The 17,633-nt window shown below is 27.4% G+C and overlaps 5 protein-coding genes across 6 annotated transcripts; 3 read left to right on the top strand and 2 right to left on the bottom strand.

The window, feature by feature from the left end:
• Window positions 1–2,026: 2,026 nt before the first annotated feature.
• OCT59_015433 (uncharacterized protein) lies at window positions 2,027–2,960 on the bottom strand (the record flags this gene model as incomplete). The annotated part of the gene is made up of 8 exons (XM_066140000.1): window positions 2,027–2,064; window positions 2,184–2,222; window positions 2,299–2,337; window positions 2,415–2,453; window positions 2,538–2,587; window positions 2,669–2,725; window positions 2,809–2,855; window positions 2,943–2,960. The coding sequence occupies 8 exons, from the start codon at window positions 2,958–2,960 to the stop codon at window positions 2,027–2,029; spliced, it is 327 nt and encodes a 108-aa protein (XP_066002822.1).
• Window positions 2,961–7,748: 4,788 nt separating this feature from the next.
• OCT59_015432 (uncharacterized protein) lies at window positions 7,749–11,314 on the top strand. The gene is made up of 9 exons (XM_066139999.1): window positions 7,749–8,343; window positions 8,444–8,913; window positions 9,002–9,200; window positions 9,270–9,378; window positions 9,460–9,542; window positions 9,631–10,035; window positions 10,119–10,256; window positions 10,348–10,530; window positions 10,627–11,314. The coding sequence occupies exons 1-9, from the start codon at window positions 7,858–7,860 to the stop codon at window positions 10,777–10,779; spliced, it is 2,226 nt and encodes a 741-aa protein (XP_066002821.1). The 5' UTR covers window positions 7,749–7,857; the 3' UTR covers window positions 10,780–11,314.
• An 843-nt stretch (window positions 11,315–12,157) lies between these two features.
• OCT59_015431 (uncharacterized protein) lies at window positions 12,158–12,467 on the top strand (the record flags this gene model as incomplete). The annotated part of the gene is made up of 2 exons (XM_066139997.1): window positions 12,158–12,293; window positions 12,388–12,467. The coding sequence occupies 2 exons, from the start codon at window positions 12,158–12,160 to the stop codon at window positions 12,465–12,467; spliced, it is 216 nt and encodes a 71-aa protein (XP_066002820.1).
• Window positions 12,468–12,977: 510 nt separating this feature from the next.
• On the top strand, window positions 12,978–13,742 carry OCT59_015430 (uncharacterized protein; the record flags this gene model as incomplete). Its single annotated transcript, XM_066139996.1, has 3 exons — window positions 12,978–13,073; window positions 13,250–13,390; window positions 13,515–13,742. 3 exons carry the CDS (start codon window positions 12,978–12,980, stop codon window positions 13,740–13,742), a joined length of 465 nt encoding a protein of 154 aa, XP_066002819.1.
• A 557-nt stretch (window positions 13,743–14,299) lies between these two features.
• On the bottom strand, window positions 14,300–16,012 carry OCT59_015429 (uncharacterized protein; the record flags this gene model as incomplete). Of its 2 annotated transcripts, XM_066139995.1 has the most annotated exons (4): window positions 14,300–14,755; window positions 14,907–15,067; window positions 15,148–15,169; window positions 15,236–16,012. In XM_066139995.1, the coding sequence occupies 4 exons, from the start codon at window positions 16,010–16,012 to the stop codon at window positions 14,300–14,302; spliced, it is 1,416 nt and encodes a 471-aa protein (XP_066002818.1). The 2 variants fall into 2 exon arrangements, with proteins under 2 accessions (XP_066002818.1, XP_066002817.1); XM_066139994.1 differs by lacking the exons at window positions 15,148–15,169; window positions 15,236–16,012 and having other exon boundaries at window positions 14,907–15,008.
• Window positions 16,013–17,633: the final 1,621 nt, after the last annotated feature.

The following is a 17,633-nucleotide window of genomic DNA, read 5'->3' as shown; positions in this document are numbered from 1 at the left end:
AATTATGATAATCAAGCAGTTCATGATAAAATGGAGTTGCAAAATTTAATTAACCAGCTCTCATTTGATGATCCTATAAATATAAAAAAATTCCTTCATATTGATGATTTTTTAAAAAGGAATAAAGGGTTAAGTGATAAAGAAATTATATCTATGGTAAAATCAAATAATAACAAACTAGAAATAGATTCAAATGAAAAAGAACTTTTAGAAATAATTTTTAAAAGAGAGGCTTTAGGATATTTGAATAATCTTGTTGTATTTTTTGAATATTTATCAGATGTTTTTAGTGATTCAACTGAATTAATTTATTAAAAAAATTGAGACACCAAATATTGAAATCTTATATTGATAATTTAAAACAGATTACATTAGATAGTTTTATTCAAATTTTGTAATACAGTTTTTTTAAATAATAATATAATAAAGAAATATTAATACTATAATGATTGTCACCTATAAACAACAATATTAATAATAATCTGAAATTTAAAATTTTATTTATTTATATTATGTAACTTATTTTAAAGTACTTTACTAAAATATAATAATTGTCGCATGAGCGGCAAAATTTTTTTTTGCTATATTACATGGAATTCTTGTGGATTTCCATAGAATTTTTGTAAAATCCAATATAAAAACTAACACTAGTCGAAAAAAGACAATTCAGCCTAAATTTGACCAGGTCGAATATAGGTCGAATAATAATCTAACCTGTGTCAAATTGAGGTCAAATTTTTGGGCGCATTTAGGGTGCCAATTGTCTCAAATTCAGAAAGAAAATTCAGCCATCACTACACTACCATTTGACCTAAATTTGACTAGGTTGAATTTAGGTTGAATTTAGGTCTAATAGTGGTGTCAAATTGAGGCGCTGTTCAGATGATTATTCGACATAAAATTTTGTCTCAATATTTATTTATTAATTTAGTTCAATTTCAAATTTATTAATTTATTAAAACACTTAAATATACAGTACATGTATATTAGCATCTATCTAAGGTATAAATAAAATAATTATACACAATTTCACAATCACATGATCGCATCTTGAAAAGAACAAATGTTAAAAGTCGTCTCACTATAACTAAAGAAAAAAAATAAAGTTCAAGTCTGATCTGAAATAAAAATTCAGAAAAACAAAACTTTTAAAAAAAAGTTTCAAAACGAACCGTTTTGAAACTTACTAATTGATCCTATCATCCGGGATAAGGAAGCCGAAACTACAAAATAAGATAATAAAAAAATTAATTAATAATAAAAAAAAATTTTTTAAAAAAGTTTTTAAGTGAAAAACTTACCAATTCGATCTGAGAAGTGCAAAACTGTTGATTTCTACAAATTATAAGATAAAAAAAATCAATAAAAAAAAATCAAAATTAATAATAAAAAAAAAACTTACCAATTCCAAGACGTTGATCTACACGTCCTACTAAAGAAATCTACTGAAGCTGAAGAAAATTCCAAGAAAACGTCCTACAAAAGTAAGAGATAGAGAAATGAAGGGGAATAACGAAAGAAGAGAAGGAAGGTGAGAGGGAAGAGAGAAAGAAAGCCCCAGAGTTCCTACAAAATAAAGAAATAGAAATGTTAATACAGTATAACGTTTATTTTTTTTTAAAAAAAACTACTAAGATTCATAATACTTACAAATCTTAGTTCTTTTTCGTTCTTCAGAAGCCCACCGAAACCTATAAAAAAAGAATAAGAATGGTTAGTAACCGTTCATAATAATAAGAATAAAAAAAAAGAAAAAAAAACTAAAATTCATAATACAGAATACTTACGAATCTTAGTTTTTTCCATTCTTCGTTTTTCGGAAACTCACCCAAACGGCTGAACCTATAAAAGAAAGGAACGGTTAGTAAACCGTTCCAAAATAATAAAAAAAAACAAAAATCAAGATTCATACTTGTACTTACGAATCTTGGTTTCAGAAGCCAACTGAACTTATAAAAATAAAAGAAAAAGAACGGTTAGAAACCGTTCATAATATTAAAAAAAAATCCAAAGTTCGTAACGAACCTTAGTTCTCCTTTTCCCGAATCTCAGAAGTCCACAAACCTATAAAAAAAAGAAAGAATGGTTAGTAAACTATTCGTAATAATCAAAAATAAAAAAGATTAAAGATTCATATTTACGAATCTTTGGGTTTATAAAAAAGATTAAAAATTCATATTTACGAATCTTTGGGTTTTCGTTCTTCAGAAGCCCACCCGAACCTATAAAAAAAAAAGAAAGAATGGTTAGTAAACTATTCGTAATAATCAAAAATAAAAAAAGATTGAAGATTCGTACGAATCTTTAGGTTTTCATTCTTTGGAAGCCCACCCGATCCTATAAAAAAAAGAAAGAATGGTTAGTAAACCATTCATAATAATCAAAAATAAAAAATATTAAAGATTCGTACTTACGAATTTTTGGGTTTTCGTTCTTCGAAAGCCCACCCGATCCTAAAAAAAGAAAAGAACGGTTATTAGTAATCGTTCATATATTAAAAAAAAAACAAAAAAAATTAAACCAAAATTCGTACTTACTTACGAATCTTGGTTTCTTGGTTTTCCGTTCTTCAGAAGCCCACCCGATCCTAAAAAATAGAAAAGAACGGTTATTAGTAATCGTTCGTAATATTTTTTTAAAAAAATAAAAAAAAATTTAAGATTCTTACGAATCTTTGGAATTTTCCCATTCTTCAGAACACAGAAGCCCACCTGAACAGCTGAACCTAAAAAAAAGTAAAAAAAGAACGGTTAGTAACTGTTCATATTAAATTAAAAAAAAAATAAATAAACCAAATTTTGTACTTACGAAACTTGGTTTTTCCATACTTCAGAAGCCCACCTGAACGGCCGAATCTAAAAAAAAGTAATAAAAGAACAGTTAGTAACCGTTCATATTAAATTAAAAAAAAAATAAAATAATAAACCAAGTTTTGTACTTACAAAACTTGGTTTTTCCATACTTCGGAAGTCCACCTGAACGGCCAAATCTAAAAAAAAAGTAATAAAAGAACAGTTAGTAACTATTTATATACTAAATTAAAAAAAATAAATAAATAAACCAAGTTTTGTACTTACAAAACTTGGTTTTTCCATACTTCAGAAGCTCACCCGAACGGCCAAATCTAAAAAAAAAGTAATAAAAGAACGGTTAGTAACCGTTCATACTAAATTAAAAAAATAAATAAATAAACCATGTTTCATATTTACAAAATTTGGTTTTTCCATACTTCGGAAGCCCACCTGAGCCTTTTAAATGGGCGTCTTGAATCTAAAAAAGAAAAAAATGAAAATGTTAGTGAAACGTTTCGTTAAAAAAGTAAAAATTCGAAGGTATATGTATACCTTCGAAAGAGATAAGTGACGAAAGGAAAGGGGAAAGGGTAAGGAAGAAAAAAGTGAAGGAAGGGAAAGGAGAACGAAGGGAGGAAAAGGGAAAGAAGAGAAACTAGGATAAAGGAAAAGGGGAACAAAGGGCGGGGAGGGAAGGAAGAAAATTAAAAAAGTTTAAAAAAGGATCATCCTTTTTTAAATTTTTATTTTAATACACGTATCGCGTAATGCGTAACGTTTGATTAACATAATTCAACTAGGTTGAATATATGTTTAATCGTAGATCTTTACTAATTGAAGTCGAATTTTATTAATTCTAGTCGAATATAGGCCAAATTGTATTAAGGCTGAATATTTTTTTTTCGACTAGTGTAATCCAAAATTTTATGTTTTTATTATTGCTACTTATTAAAGTTATCTAACTTTAATCCATAATATTAATTAAAATTCTTATTAAATTTTAATAAAATAACCTGATAGAAATATTCAGTACATGTTGTTCTATCATTTTATCGGTTTAGTTTTTTCTTTTTACTATTCAATTTACAATTTATAAAAATTTGAAGTCACATAATAGTATTAGTGTGGTTTATAGGTGACAGCCACCATAATAATTACATTAAAACAATAATTTTAAAGTTTTGTATACGATTATGATAAAAATTTTTTTGTACCGATACTGATTCAATATTTTATATTAATATCAGTATATAAAATTTTTATACTATACCAATATTTCGATCTATTGATAATTTTTTCTAAAACCAGTAGTATCGATACATCAGGCTTTGACTGTACTATTTAATAAACTAGCTTATACGTGCTTTATTCTTATATATATATATATAAAAGTTTGTTAGATTTAAAAAGTCACATGATTTTTCATTGAACTTATTTTTGCTAAACTTATTCTAATTATTGGATTAACCCTTATAAAATTAATTCCTAATATATTAATTTTCGTTAAACTTATTTATAGGGTAATAAGAACAATTAGATTTATTTTCGTTAGACTTAAGAAATCATTAGACTTATTTATGGGGTAATAAGAATAGTTAAACTTATTTACGTTAGACTTAAGTAGTTAATATACTAATTAATAAACTAACTTATATAGAATCAATTCCTAATATATTAAATTTCGTTAGACTAAATAAATATAACCAAAAAAATAATATAAAAATTAAGATTCTAGAGCTATTAAAAGCTTTTCTAATATATAATAAAAATTGATATGCTTTCTAAGGTTGGAAAACCTACATAAAGTTTGGAAATATAATATTGAAATTAAGATTTTAGAGCTATTAAAATATACATGCTGCCCAAATTATTTTGGAATGTCATAATTATAATTTGGGATGCCAGTTTATATATAATTTACTATATAAAGTGCCAAAATAATTTGGGATGCCATAATTGAATTTAGGATTTTACTTATAATTACGGCAGCCCAAAATAATTTGGGTGGCATGTATATATTAAAAGCTTTTTAAAATAATAAGAAAAATTGATATTGATTTTAATGTTAAATATGAAAACCGCTTCTTTATAATAAAGGTCGCGTAGAAAATTAGCCCTTTACTAATAGTTTTACCTTACTTTTTCTTAAATTCTATTGATTAATTAGCTAAAAAGGTAAAAAAATCATAACAATGTAACATAAAATTTCTTTTTATAATAGGATCTGCAAAGAATTTTATATACGATTTTTATCTGTGCCTAGGTGCGGACCTATTTTATAAGTAAGCAGATCCTTCGTAACTTTATATACACAATGTTTCAAATGTGAACAGACTTTTGGTCCTTAAACTCTTACTTTCATTATGTACATCATTTTTTTTAATAAAACTTACCGATATTATAATGAAATTGAAATATTATTGATTAGACATTTTTTTGAATAGATGTTATCATGATATATTGACGATAATTGTGGTGATGCAATGAATGATATTAAATCAATATTGCTGATATTATAATAATATTGAAACTTTGTTAGTTAGATATTTCTTTAAATAAATATCATTATATATAATATCTTCATAAAAATTATGGTGATAATAAAATGACGATATTAAATTGATGTCATAACAATATTGTTATGTAAATCAATATCATTACAACATGAAATTTATATAATTTCCAATATCGCTCTAATTTATAAGATTTCTGTAAAGTTAATTCTTATATATGTTTTATTATTTTATTTATATAAGTTTAATATATGTAAATAAGTGTAATTATAATATAACAAAATTGCATAAAAATAATAATAAAAAAAAAATTATCATATTATCAAAATTATATATATATTAAATTTATATAATAGTTAAATTATTTAAATTTAATAAAGTTTTACAATTTGCTATATGTTTTGCAATTTTACATTTTAAATATTTGGTAAAATTATTTAAATAATTTTAATTTAAACAATTATTTAAACTTGTAAATTTCACCTGCAATTTTAATATTAGATATTTAGAATTCTTATATATAAATATTTAAATAGATAATAGAAATTATAGATGTTATCTCTTAAACTATTTTGCAGCCAAATTTGCCTGCAATTTTATTTTTTAATTAAAGACACTTTTAAATATCTTAAAATATTTTATTACATAAACCAATATTTTTGTAATAAATTCTATAGTATTTTCTAAATAAAAATTGAAAAAAAGTTTAATTTAATTTATAATGATTTTTTAAAAGTAAATGATTGGCAAATTATAACAAATATATAGTAGCTAAATTTTTTAAATTGAAATATCTTTTTATCCATTAATCCTAGAAATATAAAATTACCACCATTTGATACGTCTTAATGAGAAGAATCAAATTGTCCTTCTATAAATATTATGTGACAGGATAACTTAGAAAATTTATAAATTATAATAACTTTTTATTTATCAATTTTAGAGTTATGATTTTATTACCATTAAATGTGCCTTAATAAACGGAATCTAACAAATATAATTTCATCTTTATATAATCACTAGATCTTAAAATATTTTAAAAATTCAAAAATTTTTAAAATTAATTTTAACTCCTACAGTTTAAGGGATAATATTTTAATGCTTATATTTGCAGGCTAAATAAATGTTTAGCTTTAATTATATTTTTATAATTATACAAAATTTAATTAATATATGGAGTTGTATATGCATTAAAAAAAAAAATAAATATAAATTTTGAAGAATTACCAAGGCCAATAAAAAATAAATCATTGCTTTTAATAAAACCTGCTAAACAATTTAAATCAATTTATATCTGTAATAAAACCAGTTTTATATAGTTTCAGAAAGTTTACCTACAGGTAAGTTTTGGTTTATTTGTTATATTATTTGAAAATATAATATATATTTCAAATAAGATTTTTTTTAAAAAAAATTATTATTTGTTATAACTAATAATATCTGAAAAATACATTATATCATTTATATGTAATCTAAAATATCTAAAGGATTCTTTACTGGTATTCTAGTATTCTTAAAAGTATTAAATAATTGTATTTACAATCTATAAGTAAAAAAATTATTTTCTTCCGAAATGGCGAAATTAAGCATTCCTTTTTAATGCTGGTCAAATCAGTCATAATTCCGGTTAAGAATGATTATTTTAGGGTATATGGGGTAGATCACAATTTTTGAACTCTTTATTGATTTTTATTTTTCCTACTAAATTCTTTTCCTTTTCCTACTGTAAAATTTATTTTTTTTAAAAAAAAATAAATTTGCTAATTTATTCTTTGCTCCTTTCGGTTAGAATGCGATACATTTAAAGTCCGGAAATAATAGCAAATAGGGATCAAAATACGCTTTTATTAAATTTTACATCAGCTTTTCTTTGTTATATGGCTTATTTGAGCAAAAAGTCACCACTCGGTCCCCAAAAAGGAACAAAATGACTTCATTGTTCGTTGATGAGTCTTATTGCGTTGTGTATCATATTACAACTCCATCATTGGTTCACAATAGGTCAAATATTTCCAAATGGAGTTAATGAAGTAACACGAAAATGACAAAATGATCGTAATTTGCAGTTGGGGATATCAATTTAATGTCCCCCAGTTTCCGTTTTTTACGCCTAATCAAATTTATTTTATGGTCACCGACTTATTCGCTATACTCACTTTTATAAACCATAATTCAATTCTCATATTTTCACTGAAATTAACCACCTCGGAGGCTCGTAGGTTTTTGTGTTTCAAGAATCATATAAATCAACTATAAAAATTCTCACACTCAAATTTTTCTCCTTTTTCTATATTAGTCGTGAGTTATACCATATAAGACTTACGCTAAAAGAACTAAAATATTTTTTCTTTTTTGCTTCTTATACAGGTATGGTTATTTAATATGCGAAATAATTAGTAGAATCTTGTATAAAAACTCTGAGCTTGTTACCTCACTGTCTTACAATTTTTTTCTTTCGTTTTGTTTGCAAATCTGGAAGTTTGTACACAATATATTTGACAAACTTTAAAAAAGAGAACTGGAAAATCTAAAAAATAAGTTATTTTCACAATATGATGCCCGCTCCAATGATGCATATTGCAGCTCAACAACAAGTACCTAATCAATCACAACAACAACCTCCACAAGCTCAGCAGCAGCAACCTTCACAGGCTCAACAGGCCTCACAGACTCATTCACAGCAAAATCAACAATTTCTTTCTGCACATTCAGACCAAAATCAAAGAAATGGTTTGAAACAACGAGAACAGTCATTATTTAATTCTTATGTATACGATTTCCTAAAACGTAGTGGAGCAACAGAAACAGCACGAACTTATCTACGAGAGGGGGATATAAAGCTCAAAAATGATGGTGCAAATTCAATAAACGGCAACGGTACAACTTCAGATAACGATGCACAATTGCCTGACGCCGAAGTTCCAGTGCAAGCCCCTGAAGGATTTTTATATGAGTGGTGGACAGTATTTTGGGATATATACAGCGCTAAATTAAATCGACCAGGAACCATGGAAGCACAACGATACGTAGCAGCAGAGGTAATAAATTCACAATAATAGACTATTTAATCTATTACTGCCTATATTGCTGCGCAATATATTAACTTTTTTTCATTGCAATAAATAATTTTTGGTACAGATGAGAAGAGGAGGGGGTAATCGTATGCTAACTCAAATACCGACAATGTATCAACAACATCCACAGGTTGTAGCTCAGGCTGCTGTGCAACAGCAACAATTACAGCAGCGGCTAATGCAACAACAGCATCCTCAACATCAACAGCAACAAGCTCAACAAGCTTCGCAACAAGCTTCCCAACAACAACAACAGCAGCAGCAGCAGCAACAGCAACAACAGCAGCAGCAGCAACAACAACAGCAACAACAACAACCACAACAACCACCACAACAACCACAACAGACTCCACAACCCCAGCCACAACAATCTCCAGCTAATCATCAACAGGTTATTCATCAACAACCTCATCAACAGGCGCAATTTAATCGTGTAGTAATTGACGGTAGCCAAAATGGCGATATGTCAAGTCCTCAAAGAACAAACATGAAAGTACCACAAACAGTGGCGACAGCAGGATTACAGCGACGCATGTAATTGTAGATTTTAGTTAATATTGTTTATAATGAGGTTATTGCGCAAGTTACGCGAGAAATTCTAATCTTTGATATAAATTACTAGAAATATGCCACAAACTATGCAGCGCATGAATTTCCAGCAAAATCATACACTTCAAGCTTTAGCAGCTCAAGCCCAGACACAAAATCCTCAGCAAATTCAAAATCAAGTGCAACAACAACAGAATCCTGGAATTAATCAAGGACAGGTTCAACAACAAGCTTCTCAGATTCATATGACTCCAAATCAAGGGCAAGCACAAGTAAATAGAATTTTTATGATGCTAATTAAATAATTATATTATAATAAAAGAATTATTATTTAATAATAGTTAAATCCTGGAACGAAGCGTGGTGTTGAAGGTCAAGCTATTAATCAAAATATAAATCAGCAGTCCACATCGCCAGCTAAGCGACAGAGACTAGAAAATTCCCCATATGGTAAGTATTAATGATCTAATCAATAATCATATGATATAGTCATATAGTAAATCTTTTTAAATTCATTCATATACCGTAAAGTTCCCCAAAGACAGCAACTACCCAATCAACAAGGACAAATTACGATTAACCAAAATATGCCAAATAATATGATTCTAACTACGGTTTGTAAATGTATTATGCCTCTTGTTTATATGACGTTCTATGATTATTACAACTAATTGTTATAAAAAATATCTTAATTATTGACAGCCATTTGAAACGTCAGCTTCTCCTGATTTGTCTGCCAAGCGTCAAGCTCAGCTCACCAATGGGAAACCAAAAGGCAATAACCAACAATTGCAACTTGGTCGAAGTTCGCAACAACAGCAGCAACAGCAGGTGGCGTCAATGAATAAAACTATTTCACACGTTAATCACCAAATGAACCCTATGGGCCAAAATCAAATTCGCAGCGAATCTGAACTTGCGAATCAGATAACTTCTGCAATTAATTCTGCTAATGTAGCTAATGAAACCCTTAATAATAACTTTCTCAATATGCAAGGCTTAAATAATCAAGTTATGCAACAAGCACAACAACGTAGTTACATGATTCCACCAAACGTGATACATAGAAATAAATTAAATCAAAACATGCTCCTCGAGCAGAAACAAGTTAGTAGATTTTAACATGTAGAATTTTTTTATTCTTATATTACATAAATAATCAAATAATCAAATTGGTAAAAATTTTTTAGCGTGAACAGCTTGGTATTCGCCAACCTGGATTTCTATATTTACAACAGCAGCAATTTCAACATCCAGTCGTACCACAGCAAATTGGGGGGGTGCCCGTAGCAGTTCAACACCAGCAACGTGTAAAAAATGATCCAAAAGTAACTAAGGTGAAATTTTTTTGCTTTGTTTTTGGAATAAAATTCACCACTAAAATTTTTTCAGAACTCTACTAAAACACCACCAACACAGAGTCAGCCACAAGCTCCAAGTGTTAACCAATCAAATGCAATTGCTACTCCGCAACAACAACCGATAGTTACAAGCGGGGTGCAGACCCAATCACAGCAGTCCGCCCAGACAACGGCGACAACAGACATAACGGACAAGTTACAAGATACACAATCATCATCTCTAAATATGAGCGTGGAAGAAGTGAGTTTATATTTATTAATATCTTGCTATCTTTAATAAATTATATATATTATATATTGATATATATTATTTTTGATCGTTTTATTGCTATAAAAGGCGATAAATTTCTCGGTGAATTATGACTTGACACCAAGTTTTGGCATTGGCGATATAAACGATATCGTTAACTTTGATGATTTCGTTAATTTTGATGAGCTTGGGTCTAGCAGTAACGCTGAGCCAAGCGCCTCATCGGATAACGCTAACTAAAATTTGCCTTTGGTCGAAAAAAAAAACAATTCGATTTTCCTTCCCTCACTCTTGTAGTATATAGTTTTCTCCGGTGTGTCTATTTTTGGCGGGAAAAAATCAATGACGAACTATAATGTAACTAGATTATATTTAGTTAAAAAAAGACAGAAAATATATAATATTTTTACAGTATTTACATAAGAATGTATGCTTCATTATATTATTATATTTCAATTATTTCAGACACGTATGTGTATATTATTTTATGGGTATCCACCTTTTCTCCCATTTAGTAAAAGTAGTATATTATATATTAGTAATGATAAAACGTATCAAATTCTTTTAATGGGTTTTTTTCTTTTTAATACTTATTCTGTATTACACCTTTAAAACTTTTCCTATTAAATTATAAATTAAGCTCAGAATTTTTTCCCCAGGTAGAAAATAAAAAGATATATTTTTAAGAATTAATATAAATTTCACCTTAGATAATTTTAATTTTTAATCATTTCTAAAAATAAATATAAGTATACAAACCAACTTTTATTATATTATTAGGTGCTGCCCCCTATTACGTGGAATTTTTGACAGCTGATTTTTTGATATTTTTTGTAAAAAGATCAAAATAAGAATAACCAAATAAATGAATAAAATTAGAATTGTCAAAACCAAAGCTTAAGAATAAAGAAAATGAAATGTAAAAACCCCAGGTATAAACTAATTATTGGTTTTTGCGGAACTTAAAAAAAAGTTATAAAATATATATTATATAATTTGCTATATTTATAATTTTAACTCAAATTATATAAATAAAAAATCAAATTAAAGTGATTTTACAGATAGAATAGGAAACTCTTTTCGCTACCAATTATGTGAGTCATGTCCAATATTTTTTAAAATAAAAAAATTCTATTTTTATTTTTCATTATTATAAATTTATTTTATCATTTTAAACAATTACAAGCTTTGCTTTGACAGAAAGAATAGAGTAATGAGTTTATTTTTATTTTTATTTTTTTACCTTGATATGCCAAACCGTAGTAAACCGCAGATTGATCCGTTAAAAACCCATCAGGATCGAAGCACTATCACACATAGTTATCCAGGATAAATGCTTATTTACTGGTTCTTTGGAAATAGGACAAAGACTCTTTTCGTATCACCTCACTACCGCAGTACCGTGTGATGGCGTGATCTTTATGTCACACTACTCTTATGACTTATGGTATGGTCAGTTGCCTGCCCTACCAATTACTAATTACTAAACAAATAAAAAAACACTTCACTATAAGAGGAATTTATTATAAAGAAAAAAATAAAACTTCACTAACTATAACAACTTTACTATAAACGAGCTTTTCCGTGTCTTTATCGAAAAATAAACAACTGAAACAAAATGCAACAATTGTCGAAATCAATTAAGTTTGAATCAGTATTTGTTTTGATTCTTGTAGGGATATTTGTTTATCATCGTTTACAAGATCGGAAGGTTGATAAGGACGAAACGCGTGAAAATCAGCTAAATGATTCTGGTAAAAATTTGAAAATTTTCCTTTGTATAATAGTAAATACATTTTGATGAAGCTCGTCTTAACATATATTCTTTCCTTATCAAAACCAAAACAGGCGAAAACGAAGATCCTAACGAATATTTGCCTCCTGCATCACAATATGATCCTCGTATAAATTATGATGAACTTGCGTAGAAGGCATATTACAAAATGCATAAGGGGGAACCGTTTGCTGAGAAAGCAAAAAAAATAATTGAGTCGCAGAATTAGCTTAGTTTTATTTTAATTATAGTCTAATTGAATCTTTTTACACGAGGGTGTAAAAAATTAATTATTAAATCATATAAATTGTATTGTAGCTCATTTATTGCGGTTTTCATAAATCTGTGTAATCGAAGTCACATGATGATCACTACAAAATTACGCGATTTTTTTTTTTCTCCAAGTAACGTCTTAAATTTTACTAAACTAAGTCGCGATTTTGTTTGCCCATAAGAATATTCTGCTTTTATAGAAGCTTTAACGTGAGTTTGGTTGCGTATACAAGCTTATTTTCCGCAAAACTTATAAAAGTTTGACGATTCTTAACGATCCTTTGCGATTCTTGGTGATCTTATCATTATAAGACAAGAAATCTTTGTTTTTTTTTAGAATTATGTTTCATTAATTATTTGTAAGAAATAATAAATATTATTTAGTTTAAATATGGGAAAATCTTTAAGTAATGATATAAAATGGCATGTTATTTATCATCAACTTGATGGATTTTCAGCAAAAGAAACTGCTCTTAGGCTTTATATTGTATTTCTACCGTACATAAAATTAGAAAACTTTATGATCGTTAGGGTTGTGTAAATCATCCATTCAAAGGTTATCAAGGAAGAAGAAGAATTTTTAATCCTGATGATTTTAATGTATTTAATTTATTCCATTTAATTATTTTAAAAATTGTCATTCACTAAAATTTAATATTACAGATATTATCTACTCTTGTAAAAGATAAAAAAGATTGGTACCTTGATGAGTTGGCTTCTAAAATGGAAAGATTAACTGGCAAGCTTGTATCTATACCAACTTTATGGAGAGCGCTCAATCATCTTGGAATAACGAGAAAAAAGGTAGATTTATAATTATTAATCATTTAGTTACTGAAAAATTATAACTAAATTTTTTTATTTTGGTTACAAAAAGCTGCCAAAGAGAGAAGTGAACTTTTGCGAAGTGTTTTTATGTATAAAATAGGAAGTGAATAAAGATGAGAGAAGTTTATCTAGGGCTTATGGATATTGTTTAAAAAATATGAGAGTTGAAAAACATGTGGTTTTTGTAAGAGGGAAAAGATATACTATCCTACCAGTATTAACATTAGATGGATTTATAGCTGCTGATATTATGAAAGGAAGTTGCAATAAAAAACGATTTCAAACATTTATTCTTACGCAAGTTGTATGTTTTTTTTCATTTATTTAATTCTTTTTTCCTTTTCATTTGTTTATTAAACATATGATTGTATTTATTTTTTTTAGTTACCGCAGATGAATGAATATCCGAATAAAAATAGTGTTATTGTCATGGATAACGCAAAAATTCACCATGATGAAAAATTAGTAGAATCAATTGAACAAATGGGATGTAAAGTACTTTATTTGCCTCCATATTCTCCAGATTATAATCCGATTGAAATGGCATTTTCTGGAGTTAAATCATAGTTAAAAAAAAATAGAACATTTGTAAAAAATTGTAATGATCCAAAATATCCACTTTTATTAGCATTATCTCAGGTAACACCTGATATGGCAAAAGGTTATTTTAACAAATCAATTTATTTGTATTAAACTTAGATTTTTTTTTTACATTATAGAGTTTATTTTATAGTTTATTTTAAAATTTTAAATAAAACGCAAAAAACTTTGTGATACAAAACTATCATTTATTATTAGCAATTACATAACTCAAATAAAGCGGTGTAACATAATAGAAATATTGTAAATCAATAACAAAAAAAAATTATTTTTTATACAAAAAAATCAGAGAAAATTTTTTGCTTCTTTAATTAAGTTTAATCTACGACCAATTATTTCTATTCCAAATTCATTTAATAAAACTTCAGGATTCATTTCTGCAAGTTGTGATACTGTAATTTCCTCCTCTTCAAATTTTTGTAAATAAATTGTATATCTTGCTTCTCCAAACTTTTTGTCAAGAAGTTCTAAAAAATCTTTTATAGATGGTTCTGTAATTTCATAAGATAATGAAGGTGTAGATTGTGAAGTTTGTAATGCTACATCTAAAGTTGAAGCAAATTGTGTATGTGATGATGGTGGTAAATATGACAATGCTTGTGATGATAGATACGAAGATAAATGTGATGGTGGATATGGTGGTGGATAAGGTGGCCATCCCGAATAATAAGAATGAGAATTTGGTGGAGACACATATTGTTGTTGGTAATAATTTGCATTATTATCAGATATGATGATGATCTTGTTGAAACTTTTAATGAGTTCGCCATTCCAAAATTAGGATGCGGTGGTGGAGTTTCGTAGTTACAATGATTTTTATACTACAAATAAATAACATGTTAAGTTATATTAATGAAATAAAAAAATTAAAATTTATATATATTATACATACAATTTCATCTGTCCACATGGACAAATGTAATGTTGTAAGTAGTAAATGTCTGTCATCTTTGATATAACAATATCCTGTTTTATGGATATTGCATTCATGCATTTCCTTAAGTTTTTTATGGATTTCTCCCTTTTTGAAATCAATATCATTTAAATTATCTTCTTTAGGAACACGACTTTTTTTTTATTTTTTTGCTTGGCAGTTAGTTCCAATTCATCATCTTCGCTCACAGATTCATTACCATCTGATATCTCTAAACTCTTCTAATAAAAACACAAATAATTAATTATAATAAATTAATAGTATCCTTTAAAAAAAAACTACAATACCTTTTTTCTTTTTGCCTTTTCTTTTTGTTTAACAGTTGCTGTAATCAATAAAGCCTTATCAGAAATAGTCAATTTATGGTACTCCCTTATAAATTCTTCAAAGTCCTCTTCTTCTTCCAAAATTGTACCAGCTCCTGTTCCTTTTTCTGCTTTATAAGACAATTCATATTTAGTACGAACCACTAAACCAACTGTTTCGCAAACTTTTTGCAATACTAAATCATCAAATTCAAAATAAGCTGGTATTTTTTCTAAGGTAATTGCTTTTGCTGGTTTAGTCAAATCAGGTGTTTTAATTATTAGTTTGAAACGGAAAGGAATATCAGAATTAGAATTAAGTACATTATTTAGTTTAGAAGGATTGAGTGGCTTTGTAGGCGTCTTTACAGTTTGGTTTTCTTTCTCATCAATTGAAATTAGATTATTTTTATTATAAGTATTTTGATCTCTTACAAGTTGGCTATTACACTTCGCACATAAAGTAAAATTAAATTTTTTTGATAAATCATATTGATATTTATGTATATCATTATTAGACTGTAATAAAGCAACCAATATAGGATGACTTTCATTATGTTTATAAACTCCATTTCTGACATGACCAACTTGGAACTTTTTAGTTTTACTGCTATTCGTAGGTTTAAGAGTCTTTTCACAATTGCACACACTTCCTTCAGCCAAATTAACACCACAATAAAGGCATTTTCGACACACAAAACAAGTTCCTATCTCGTATTTCCATTCTTTAGTAGTAATATTAAAGTTTTTTTCGCTCATCTTCAAAGTTTTACACGTTCGTGAAAGTCGCGAACTCGATTTATAATTTATATAATAATTTGCATGTGACAAGACCAAGTAAATGATTGGATAAATTTTAATATTACACATGATTTCAAGTTTCGAGTTTTGCACGTGTTTAGTGTTACTCCAAAATTACCAAAATACAACTTTTCTGAAAACTGCAATAATTGCAATATTACAATTATTTGTTCCTTGAATTAATCAGTTATATAAAAGATTTGCACATTTTCTAACTGCTGAAATTAATAATAATTTTTCTTCTTCTTCAAGTTTGATATATGCATTGGTACCTGTCGTCTTATTTATACATTCAAGAGCTGCTTCATATTTTTCCTGATCCCTGCCTGAATCCCACTTTGTTTTGTGTACAATAGAATTCCGAATATTCTTATATGCTGTAAACGGACAAATATTAAGCGAGAGCAAATAATATACCAAATGGACAAATGTGAACGTCAAGTACTAAGTACGAACGAACTAATCTCAAATCAGCGTGAATGGATAAATGATTAGCCGAAAAGGATAAACATTTAGGAAGAGTAATGATCTACATGATGTAATATTTATCAAATGATTAACAAGGAACCAATAGATTGAGTAGGGAGTCGATCAATTGCGGCTTAACAACCAGTTTATTGAGTTCAACAATAAGAACAATCAGAAAGAATAATTATAAGCCACAAAAGGTAAATCATATAAAATGAAGGGATAGCGAATTAAAGGAACACACATAATGAAAATACATAAAAACAATAATATAAAAGATAATATGAAAAGATAATATAAAAGATAATATAAAAGATGATACGAAAAGATATAAGCCACAAAAGATGGAATATAATATATTAAAAATAGAAATATGTTGAAAGATAGTGTATTAAAAAGACGGAACGTGAAAGATAATATAGAAACATATTGAAAGATAACATATTAAAGATAGTATATAGATAGCATATATTAGAATAGAAAGTATCATAAAATTTGTATAAATAGAGAGCAGAATTCAAAGTAATTCCCAGTTCTCAACAGAACTCAATAAAAATATAAATTTCATTTAATTATTTGTTAGTAAAGTTTAATATTAATTAAAGGTAATAGGTTCGCCCTAAACTTTAATTAATGTTCGCTTAATTAATTTTAATTGAATAAAATGGAAATTTTAAGATGAATTAAATATACACTTTTGAAAAGTAATAATTCGTAACGAGAGCTATCGAAGTTTGAAATTAAAGGTAAAGTGGATAAAAATTGATGGAAATTTAGAGAAGTTAAATTTTATTTTATATCGCTTAATGTTTTATATTACTAACGCTATTTATATCGTGAATCAAGAATGTTGCTGTTATATGTTGTTGTATGTTGTTCATTGATTATGTTGTTTGTTAATTATGCTGTTGATTATTTGCTTGTTCGTTTATTTGTTTGTTTGTTTGTTCATTCGTTCGTTTGACCATGAGAATGCCCGTTCAATGTGGCAACTCTGTAAATTGATGACAGAGGGAATTGGGGGAATCTCATATGGTGCATGCTCCGAGAAAGAAAATGATCATCATCACATGATTATTATTATAATCAGTGTCTGAAATTCAAATTTTAA

This window comes from Rhizophagus irregularis, chromosome 23, assembly GCF_026210795.1.
Source record: "Rhizophagus irregularis chromosome 23, complete sequence".
NCBI lineage: Eukaryota > Fungi > Glomeromycota > Glomeromycetes > Glomerales > Glomeraceae > Rhizophagus > Rhizophagus irregularis.
This window is presented reverse-complemented; position numbering and strand designations above follow the sequence as displayed.